This window comes from Piliocolobus tephrosceles, chromosome 11 (assembly GCF_002776525.5).
Source record: "Piliocolobus tephrosceles isolate RC106 chromosome 11, ASM277652v3, whole genome shotgun sequence".
Lineage (NCBI taxonomy): Eukaryota > Metazoa > Chordata > Mammalia > Primates > Cercopithecidae > Piliocolobus > Piliocolobus tephrosceles.
The window spans coordinates 76,245,884-76,256,962 of NC_045444.1; the positions used below are offsets into that span (position 1 = coordinate 76,245,884).

General features: G+C 41.2%; 1 protein-coding gene across 1 annotated transcript in view; it reads right to left on the minus strand.

Moving 5' to 3' along the window:
* HIBCH (3-hydroxyisobutyryl-CoA hydrolase) overlaps nucleotides 1-11,079 on the minus strand; it is a 125,859-nt gene that overhangs the window by 9,914 nt on the left and 104,866 nt on the right. The window contains exons 12-13 of the mRNA XM_026454401.2: nucleotides 7,050-7,169; nucleotides 2,953-2,986 (exon numbers count right to left, since the gene is read on the minus strand). Of these exons, the coding sequence (XP_026310186.1) occupies nucleotides 2,953-2,986; nucleotides 7,050-7,169 (154 nt within the window). The remainder of the gene's footprint in view (nucleotides 1-2,952; nucleotides 2,987-7,049; nucleotides 7,170-11,079) is intronic.

Consider the following 11,079-nt stretch of genomic DNA (forward strand, 5'->3'; position numbering starts at 1 on the left):
GGAATGTCCAGTATACTGTAGTTATACAAACATTATCATTTGGGAGACTGGGAGGAAGGTATGCAAGATCTCTATATTATTTCTTACAACCGCATGAATCTACAACGATCTCAAATTTTTTAAGTTATGGTTGTGGCAGCAAATTTCAACCATGCTTAAAATGCACATAATTCTTGTGAAGAATGGAAATATTTAAATGTGCAAACTATAGTGAATTAGAAAAACCTAATTTAGCATTTAAAGGCTAAAATAGTTAAAGAAGCAGTATGGGAACCAAGGAAGAAGGCTGCCTTGGTAGGTAGAGGGAAGCTTTTACACACAATTAAATGCAGATACTGGAGGTTTTGTTTTTAAGATTTAACTGCCTACTATGAGATTCTGGTATCAGATGAATGGGATATTAAATACTGATGTTCTGACCCCTACTATTTGAAAGTTTTATATTCCATGGACAGTATAAATGAAGAACAACCCTGGCACATTCTTTCCACAAGAATCCCTTTCACTGTTAAGTCTTTTGGTCAATACTACCTGTCTCCTTGAGATCCCACTGAAGGACCAGAGGAAAGAGACTATTGATCAAATTTGTTATTTTATTTCAAGCTAACAATTTTTTTACTAGAATAGATATAACATAAGTTTGTGCCATGTAGGCAGCTCAGGTTTTGCAAGTCTCCTGAGATAGCACTACATGGAGTTTGAGTGGGTATCCAGCTACAGTAAGATAGTCTTTTTTTTTCCTTCTATAACCAGAAAGTAATTTGTTCTAGATGTTAACAGAATTTTTAACAATGGTTAATTTTGCTAACTTACTTTAACTTGCTAATGTGTTTTTATTATTAGCAAACTGCAGCAAACATTTGCCTATGTAAGAACAGTTTTCACTCTCAAGAACAGACACTGCTTTCTGAAAGAGGTGGCAATATACTTGCTCTTCATTAAAAAACAGCATAGGCCAGGCCCAGTGGCTCACGCCTGTAATCCCAGCACTTTGGGAGGCTGAGGCGGGCAGGTCACGAGGTCAGGAGATCGAGACCATCCTGGCTAACATGGTGAAACCCCGTCTCTACTAAAAATACAAAAAAAATTAGCCGGGCCTGGTGGCGGGCACCTGTAGTCCCAGCTACTTGGGCGGCTGAGGCAGGAGAATGGTGTGAACCCGGGAGGTGAAGCTTGCAGTGAGCTGAGATTTTGCCACTGCACTCCAGCCTAGGTGACAGAGCAAGACTCCATCTCAAAAAACAAAACAAAAAAAGTAGCATAATAAGCACTTCCTTTATGAATCAGAACTTTGATGCTGATTGGTTTCAACATTTTTTCCTCAAAATAACAGTATTTATATAAAAACATATCTTTCTTTTAAAGAAGGGCTATTATAACATACAATGAATACTTTAACAATATAACCCTGTATGCTTACAGGTCCTCTAAAATCAGAGGTCTAGGCTGTAATCCACACGCAGCAGAGAATTCCGTGAGGAAAACGCCTATGTTACTTAGTTTCTACAAGACACACTGCCATCTCCTCTGATCAACTCCATGTGCTGAATCCTAAAAAGATTTCAATCAAGTCCTTATTTCTGATACTGTATCATGTCAGAAATGAAAATAATTCCATGAAGAGTGACTGTCTATCAAAGCTTAAGAGCTCAGAGAACATAACCTTTTATTAAGATAAAAAAGTATATCCAGGCTGGGCACTGTGGCTCACGCCTATAATCACAGCACTTTGGGAGGCCGAGGCAGGCGGATCACATGAGATCAGGAGTTCGAGACCAGCCTGGCCAGTATGGTGAAACCCCGTTTCTACTAAAAATACAAAAATCAGCCAAGCATGGTGGCACGGGCTGGTATTCCCAGCTACTCAGGAGGCTGAGGAATGAGAGAATCACTTGAACCTGGGAGGTGGAGTTTGTAGGAAGCCGAAACTGCACCACTGCACTCCAGCCTGAGCTACAGTGCAAGACCCTGTCTCAAAAAAAAAAAAAAAAAAAAAAATTTATCCAGAGTCTGCACTACTATAGTAAAATAATAAAAACAGGAACATTAGATATGCAAAATACATGGAGAGGGAACAACTCATTTTATACAACATAAATAACAGCTTTTTATAGGGCTAAGAGTTACACATAAAAAGGAATTATTGCAAGTTTGCTAGAAAAAACAGTCAAGCACTTCACTTGCTTTTTCTAAATCTGCTGACACTGGAGATAATAAGCAAAATGGAAAGTATTAATAAGACAATGTGCAGATGTTACTAATGATGTCATACAGTCTTTTTCCCCAGCAATGTTTAACTGCTGAGGTACAGGCAGGTGGAAAGTAGGGTTAGACCACTGGTCAGTTTTGCCAGGCCAGCACAAAAGAGGGAGAAAGGGTAGGGGATTTGAGGGCTTTCTGTAAGGGAATAAATGCATGTTTCAAAGGCCACAGCAGCAGGATGGCAGCAGGATGAGTTTACAAGCTCAATGCTGCACTTATAAGAGGTAGTCCATGATTGTAGGGGCAGGATTACCTTATATAGAAATTAGGGAACAGTGGCCAAGTTATGTGAATTTTTAAAACAATTATCAGTTTCAAAGACTGATCCTCCTTTTCATATCCCAGATGGTAACATATTTTTTAAAAACGTACACAATTTTTCAACCTTCATAAAAGTTTAACATTCACTACTAAAACAACTATGGGTTGAATATTCTTTATCTGAAATGCTTGGGATCAGAAGTGTTTCAGGTTTTTTTTGTTTTCCTTTCAGATTTTGGAATATTTGCATTATACTTACAATCCAATGAACATTTCCTTTGAGTGTCATGTTGGTGCTCAAAAAGTTTCAGATTTTGGTACATTTTGGATTTTACGATTTGGGATGCACAATCTGTATCTTCTTTAATTAACAGCATATGCTCACAAATCCCATTTCCCCAAAATGGTAAGTTCCCATTTGCCACTTACGAGCTCTAACGCCTTCATGGAAGTCATGACCTCTCTGAAAGAAAATTGAGATTAAATGGGGATAATTCCTGGGTGTCCTTATTCTGGGTTATCTTGTCTCTCCTCTATTCACTTCAGCCTTCCACTCCCATGGCCACAACCTGAATCATGACATTCAGAGACTGAACCACCTCTGATAGCCCACTCTCTGATCACCACCTCCTAATCTTATTTGCTCAAGTATTTCCACTGCTACAAATCCTTGATCTTACTGAGGTCCACTGATCCTATGGCTTTTTCCCCATCTGGGCTGGCTTCACTTTGCTCTTCATCCAGCCCAATTTCACCAGTCCTTTAATATGGTCACTTTCCTGTCAAAATGCCATCATCTCCCTCAAACCTTTTTCTCTTGTTTACAATCCTAGCAAAATCCTGGCAACAACTAAACCCTACCACGTGCCCCTGCCTGCACTTCAGCAGCTAAGTCTTGCTGCAGAAAATCATACAACTGTGACTGGTTTCATTTAAAATTCATGATCAAAAATCTCAAACAGGCACAGAAAACTGCCAAACAATCAAAGATCTCTTCCCAACTCCCCAAGATAATGATTTAAAGTGTTTTTTGCCTTCTCAACCTCTACCCATAGAGCACACTCTTACTATAGTCTCAGTCAATTACTTAACCTCTGACTTCTTTAAAAATACAAGAAGCCTTTAGATATGAAGTCTTGTCTTCCCACCACTAAAACGCCTGTAGGCAACTGCGGCCATCTGCACCTGCCTTCCCTTTCAGTGCCGTGGAGGAAAGGACCATCCCTTTTTCAAAGACCAGTCCTCCCTTGCATTCCAATTCACATCTCCTCTTGCCTTCTCAAGGACGGACTTTGCTTGATATGGTCATTCACTTTTCTTTTCCTAGAATCATCAATGTAGGCGATATAACTGAGTGGCTAAATGCATGCAGTTCAAATGTCTAGGTTCACATCCTGATAGCTACATATTAACTATGTGACCTTGGACTAGTAATTTCTCCAACCCTAGTTTCTTTATATGAAAAGGTAATTTATACATCCATCGTAGGATTATTTTAATCCACATCCAAGCACAGTGGTTGACACTAAGTGTTCAGTAAATATTAACTACCATTAGTATCATCAACATAATCTTTTTCTCTATTGGATCATTCCCAATCATTTTTAAACATGTTCTAGTACCTTCCATCTTACAAAATAAAAAAGGAACTTCATTTGACTGCACAGTCCCAGTTTCTTCCCTATTTCACTTTCAAGAGTATTCATCTACACATATTCTCTCCACTTCTTCACATTCCATTTTCCCTCTCCAACTTACTACTCTCTAACTTCTGCCCCCACTCCTCTAAAATGGCTTGCCAAAACCACCCATGATGTCGGCATTGCCAAGGTCAAATGACACTTCTAACCTCATCTACACTTCAACAGTGTTCAACACTGTCCATTATACCCTCCGCCCCGAAACATTCCTCTCTTTCTTTTGTGACGCCACACTCTCTGGTCCTCCTACCTCTCCATCCTTTTTTTCCTTCCTACTGCTCTTTTCTCTACCACACCTCAAAATGCTGGAGTTCCTTAGGGCTCAGGTCTGGACTCTCATTTTCTTTCTATATGATTTTATCTATTCAGTGCTCAACATGGCAGCCTGAGTGATCAGTTCTTTAAAGTGTAAGATCATGGCATTCCTCTCCTCATAATCATCTAGTGGCTTCCCATTTTACTCAGCCAAAGTCCTTATAGAGACCTTCAAGGCTCTGTATGCTCTGCACAGCCTTTCTCTACTCTGGCCTCATCTCTCACTCACCACAACCTCCGCCCCCCCACCCCCTTCCACACAGCCTCTTCGTGGTCCCTAGCATAGGCAGTCATGCTTCTGCCTCAGAGCTTTGTTCTTGCAGTTCCCTCTGCCTGGGATGCTCTTCCTCTAGATAACTGCATGGCTTACTTCCTCACTTCTTCCAGGAATTCACTCAAAGAACATCTCAGTGAGGCCTCCTCTGATCATCCCATCTACAATTCATCCCCGTTACCCTATATCACATATCCTGCTTCCTTTTTCTCCTTAATAGTTACAATCATATAATATATATTTTATGTATTAATCTTGTTTACAGTCTATTTGCCCATTATAAAGTAAGTTCTATGAGGGCAGGGATTTTGTCTGTTATCCTACTCCCTACTCCCCAAGATAATGATTTAAACTGTTTTCTGCCTTTTCAGCCTCTACCTCTGGAGCACACCTATGTATCTGGAACTTATGTACCTGGGTATCTCTAACAGTGTCTACCACATAGTAAGCACTCTTGTTTAGTAAATAATGAATTCCCAAGGTTTTCTTAATTGCTGTTGGTGTCTTTCAGATTTAAATCTCAAACGCATTCCTCTAATCTCTAACTCCTAAATGCATTCCTTCCCTCACATCCAGCAAGTCCCATCAATTCTATCTCCTACATGTGTCTCAAATCCATTTACTTCTCTCCAATGCCACCACGTTTGTCTAAGCACTACTATTTCACACCTGGAGCACTGCAGGAAATCTGTATCTGGTCTCTAAACTGTTCTTGAACCTTTCCAACCCTATCTCCACATAGCAGCAATAATTTCCTTCTTAAAGCAAACTGAACCGAATCAAATGAAAAATCAAATCACCTCCTGCTTAAGCTTAAGAGGCTTCTCAACATATTCCTTTCTCATCCTTTAGGTCACAAATGAAGTGACATCACAAAGATGTCTTCCCTGACCTACTTACTTAAAGGAAGTTTCCCATTGCCCCCCAACTCCCTCCTGTCCCTGCATCAATCTATCACCAACCCTGTATGTTTTCCTTTAAAGTACTTTTCACAATTTATAATTATTTTACTTAGTTTACTTGTTCTTTATAGTCTCAGTAGACTAACCTCCATGAAAATAAAGGACTTGTCTTCTGATTCGACAACATAAGGCTACCACTAAGCATAGTGCCTGGCACATAGCTAACATATTTGCTGAGAGAATGAAGGCAAGAATCAATCAATCTAGAAAGTGCAGTAAAAGTGTAATGAAAAACATGGAATGTGTGAGGTATACAGGACAGTGGTCAAGACTGCAGGTACTGGAGTAAGACTATCTGGTTTCATATGCCATATCTCTGTCACTTAATAGCAGCAAAACCTTAGGCCGGTCACACCACTATGACCACTATATCACAATTTCTTCATCTGTAAAATGGAATCAGTAACAGTACCTATCCTTCTAGAGATACTGTAAGATTTAATGGAGCAAATGCATATAAAGTGCCTAGCATAGTACCTGCACATAATAAACAATAGACATCAGCTGCCATTTACATCCCACAAGGAGTGACTTTAAGACATAGCTAATAGAGTTATTTCTAACTAGATGAACTACACTGAACATCTTAATAACAATTAAAGTCATTAGAATGTTTCTGGCTATTAAGCCAAATATTCCCTTTAGTCCATATATTAGTCTAAATAATAAGATGCTTCTTAGGGGCCCTCTGAAAATAAAGGATGACTCTGCCTTTAAAGAGTGTGTCATCTGGAAGAAGAAACAAATATAAATATGAAATGTTTCATGAAATCAATATTCCATGTGATTATTGTCCACTTTATGTTTACAATGGTACTTTAAAATGCTCATTATTTTAAACATGTAACAGACTAATAAAACAGACTAATAACTTCCATTTGTGCATTTACTTTATATATATCTGCTTACAAATAACCCTCTTCATTTTACCCATGAGGGAATTCACATTTACAGAGTTTACACGCCTTGCCCAAGGTCATAGAGACCATCGCTGAAAGACATTAATTTCTATTTTGAATTCCTCTAACATGAAGTTAGAGATCTTCTTACACTGCCATGCAAATGTAATTGCTATTTTATAAAGGCTTACTAACAATCTGGATAGCAATACTTCCACACATCTATAACTAACTGGCCCGTTGTGTTTTTGTAGAGTAAATTTACAGGTGGTTTTAATTTTCTTGTTTGCACTTGTGTATTTTACAAGTTCTACAATAAACGTATGTTACTTTCAGAACTAAAAAATGACAATTACTTTTTTTTTTTAATTCTTACCATACAAGCTTGACTTAGCCGATACTCCATAGTTAGTACTTCTTGCAAGGTCTTTGAAGACCCCTCCATGAGTTGCCTTAGTGTGATCTTCAGAGATGTTGGAGACATTTTATTAATTACCTTTTGGGGGAAAAAATGTACTACTGTTAGTCCAATAGTTCCTTTATTGTCTATAATAAATGAGCAGAGTATCTATGTAAACAATATTAAAATATGCAAAAATCTCATAAAAGATTATACCCTAGCTTAATCCTGCCAAAGCACCAAACAGAAGTTTTCTAATCTGCTACAAAAACAAAACATCATTCCACAAGTGACTAAAGTAATAAAATAAATCCATATTTGTAGTCTGCCTAGCATACATTATGCCAACTAGTTAAGCAAACAGCAATTACACTTAAATAAAATCAATACACACCTTAAAACCAATCATATTCATGGAGTGAAGGAAATAACGCATACAGTGGTCCACTTCCGAGACAAAGTGCCTTGAATCGGCATAGGTCAGCCAACTACAGAAGAAACAGGATATACTAGGCCCCTGCCTGGACAGCCAAAGGCTGCTTGTCAGCCTCCCGCTTCATCCCCTTTCCCCCTACTTAGCTGCCCTCACCCGAACCAAAGAAATTTAGTCTAGATAAAAGCTTACTAGTCTGCAAAATAGCTCACTTTGTTTGTTCTTACTATCCTGCCCAGCTACTTAGGTTATAAGTCAAATACTTGAAGAGCCCCTGAGCTAACTAGGATTGCAGTGCATTGTGGGCTGCAACAAAATGCAGCAAGACAACCCAAAAAAAACACCTAAAGCCTCTGCCTAACACTCAACAGGTGACGTCCGGGACGACTGTGACCCTGTAGCATTCAGCCTATAAGGAACCAGGAGAGGGACCTGTGCACTAGGGGATAAGTTGCTTGTTAAAACTGTGCCCGGTGTGACTGCACGCCAGACACCCGATCTTGCAAGACCGTCATTAGAAGTCTCGCTTTCGCTATTGTCTGGGTCTCTGAGTCCATTCTGTGGTTTGGACGGGTTTGGACGGGTGAATTGTTTCTCACAACCTGGTGCCCCATATGGCTATCTCTGTGCCTGTATGGAGTTAAGACTCTAGCCGAGAAGGGAGACGCAACCCACTTGATTTATGTGGCTTGCTCTGGATGTCTTGGCTCCCTACAGAAGCCACAGACAAACCCGAGACTTATTCAGGAGGCAGAGGAGGTGACACAGGGAGAAAAGCAGGCACCATGGCAACCAGCCAACTTTGTGCATGATCCAAGGTAGGAAAGTTGGACTATGAGCCCTGCCTTGGTGGTGGGGCATTTTCCGAGAACCCAGGGTGTGCAAGAAACCTCCAGTAAGTGGGGCTGAGTACACAGGGAAAATCTCAGACACAGAGACTAACTGAAAATGTGAAACAGGAATTCTAGGCCTAGAGAACAAAGGAAAGAGGGAACTAAAAAGACCCCCTCTGACATTCTCCCAGATAGTCCATTGGGGAGAATGTTGCAGGTGTGAATGGATAATCCTCAAACCAGGAACAAGGAAAAGCAAAAAATGATACAGTATTGCTGTTTTATCTGGCCCAAAAAGCCCATGTCAGCCTTCGGTCTTTTGGCCTAAGTTTGGCTCAGATGAGGATTGGGTGTGCCAAGCTTTAATTTTCTACGTGAATGATAAAACCCATCCTCACAAGAGGATGTGGGTTATGTTCTTTGTTGGATTAGTGAATGAACCCCCTGTTCCCCCTTAAAGAGGAAGAGCACAGTAAAGAGCCCTCACCCAATGAAAAGCCCTAGGATCCCCCAACACGCTTGCCCCTCCCCCAAACATCTCACAAGGTAGAGGACAGAGAGATCAGGGGGCAACAGGAAGATTGGAGAAAGAGAAATCTGGGGGTCATAAAGGAGCTAAACCCAATGCTCCTTAAATCCTTATCCAAACTTGAGGAAAGAATTAGAACAATGTAAGAAGGACACTGAGAATTTCCCTATTTCTTCTGAACAGTAGACGTCTAATATGTACTCTCTTAGAAAAGTCCCTATGGGACAGGGAGGAGTTGGGTTTGTGAATGCGCCTCTAACAAGTACTGAGGTTAGGAATTTTAAAAAGGAAATGAGGCCATTCTTGGAAGATCCCCTCAGTTTAGCAAAGCAGCTAGATCAATTTTTAGGACCCAATTTTTATACTTGGGCTGAGATGACATCAATCATGAATATCCTGTTTACTGGGGAAGAGAGGGGATTAATTATAAGGGCAGCCATAACCATTTGGGAAAGAAAGCATCCTCCCAGGTAAGAAGTCCTGCTAACTGAGCAGAAATTCCCAAATGCAAATCCTGGATGGGATAACAATAAAGAGATTGGGCCCACATGCAGGACCTAAGGGAACTAATAATTACAGGGATTAAAAAGTCCACTCCTCCATCATAAAACGTCTCAAAAGCATTTGAGATTCAACAGCAAAAAAGAGGAGACTCCCTCTGTGTTGCTGCAGAGGCTTAGGGATCAAATGAGAAAATATTCAGGATTAAATCCAGAGGACCCAGTAGGGCAAGGCCTTTAATTTTAAAGGTTAATTTTCTGACTAAAAGTTGGCCTGATATTACTAAGAAACTGCAAAAGGTTAATGGATGGAATGAAAAACCAATTAAGGAATTACTAAAGGAAGCTCAGAAGGTTTTTGTAAGAAGAAAGGGAGAAGATATAAAGAAAGGAAATCGGAAAGATAAAGGGGAGGAAATGGCAAACGTAGAGGGCCAGAAAAAGAGGTAAGCTGGTGACCCTGAAAGCAAGGGAAAGCCCGGTACACAGCTGTGTGTCGGGGAGCCACTGGACTAAGCAGCCAAGACAGGGAAGGCAGTGTAAGGCAGTATAAGACACTGTGCAGGTGCACTGGGTGCCCAGAGAAAAAGAGTCAGAACTGTCTGTCAGACATGGGGGAGCCAGGGCACAGCAAGGCTCAGCTCATGCCCGGAGAGGGAAAGAAGAAGAAACTGAGTGTGAGGGAAAAAGGAAATAGGGGATGACAGAGACAGATAAAAGAAGAAAATGAGCAAGAGAGAGACTGGAAAAGACAAAGATCAAAGAGAGACACAGGTGAGACTGGGGAGAGAAATAATGTAAAAGGAAGAAAGTACAAGAGGAGGTGAGAGAATGTGGAGAGGTTGGCAGGGCTGGGGGAAGGTTCTAGAGGCTCAAGCAACAAGGAGGTGCAGGGAAAGGGTGCAATGTGGCCACTGAGGAGGGACAGAGCCCGGGAACTGGGCGATGCAAGTAAGAAAGGGATGTGGAGGAAAGTTTAGGATCAGGAGTAGTGGGTTGCATATGGCAAAGACTAGATGGCTGTTTGTCAGAAGGTGGTAGAAAGGTTTCAGGTTATGGAAGGGTAAATGGATGAAATGACCATTAAGGTTTTGTTGCTGTTTTACTGAGAGGCTGTAAGTCCACCAGGGGCAGCTGTCAGCAAGGCTGCAGAAGGTCTGGGGGGCTACATAAATTAGATTAGAGGGTTGTAAACTCAAATGACTACAGGGCCAGTAAATGATAAGAAGGAGGGCTGCAGGGCTGTGTGGGGACTGTGGCTAACTGAAGAGGGCACACCCTGTTAAAGGGGCCACAGCTGCTCGGCTGTGATGCCAAATTGTCTGCTTTGTCAGAGGCCAGAATTCTAACTTTTTATGTAAAATGGGATTTTTAAATGCCGGTTATCAGTTCAAAAAACTTAAAAACCCAGTACAGGCAAAAGAGGATGCCAGTTTGCAATCCCTGAAGTAGAGAGAGCTCTTGCTGGGGAGAAGTCTGCCAAGACGCTTTAGGTGGGATATATAAAAGTTCTGTTTCCCAGAGCTTGGCTGGGCCTGGGGGAGGATCCTTGCAGCTGAGGAGGAGGAAAAGCCACTAAGTCCCCTCCCAGAGCGGGACAAAGGGGAGACCCTTTGCAGTTGTTGGGTCACCAGCAGGGGTGGCGTGGAATACAAACTGCAGCTCTCGGCCTGCCAGGGAGAGGAATGGTGTCTTCAAAGCAAAGAGAGAG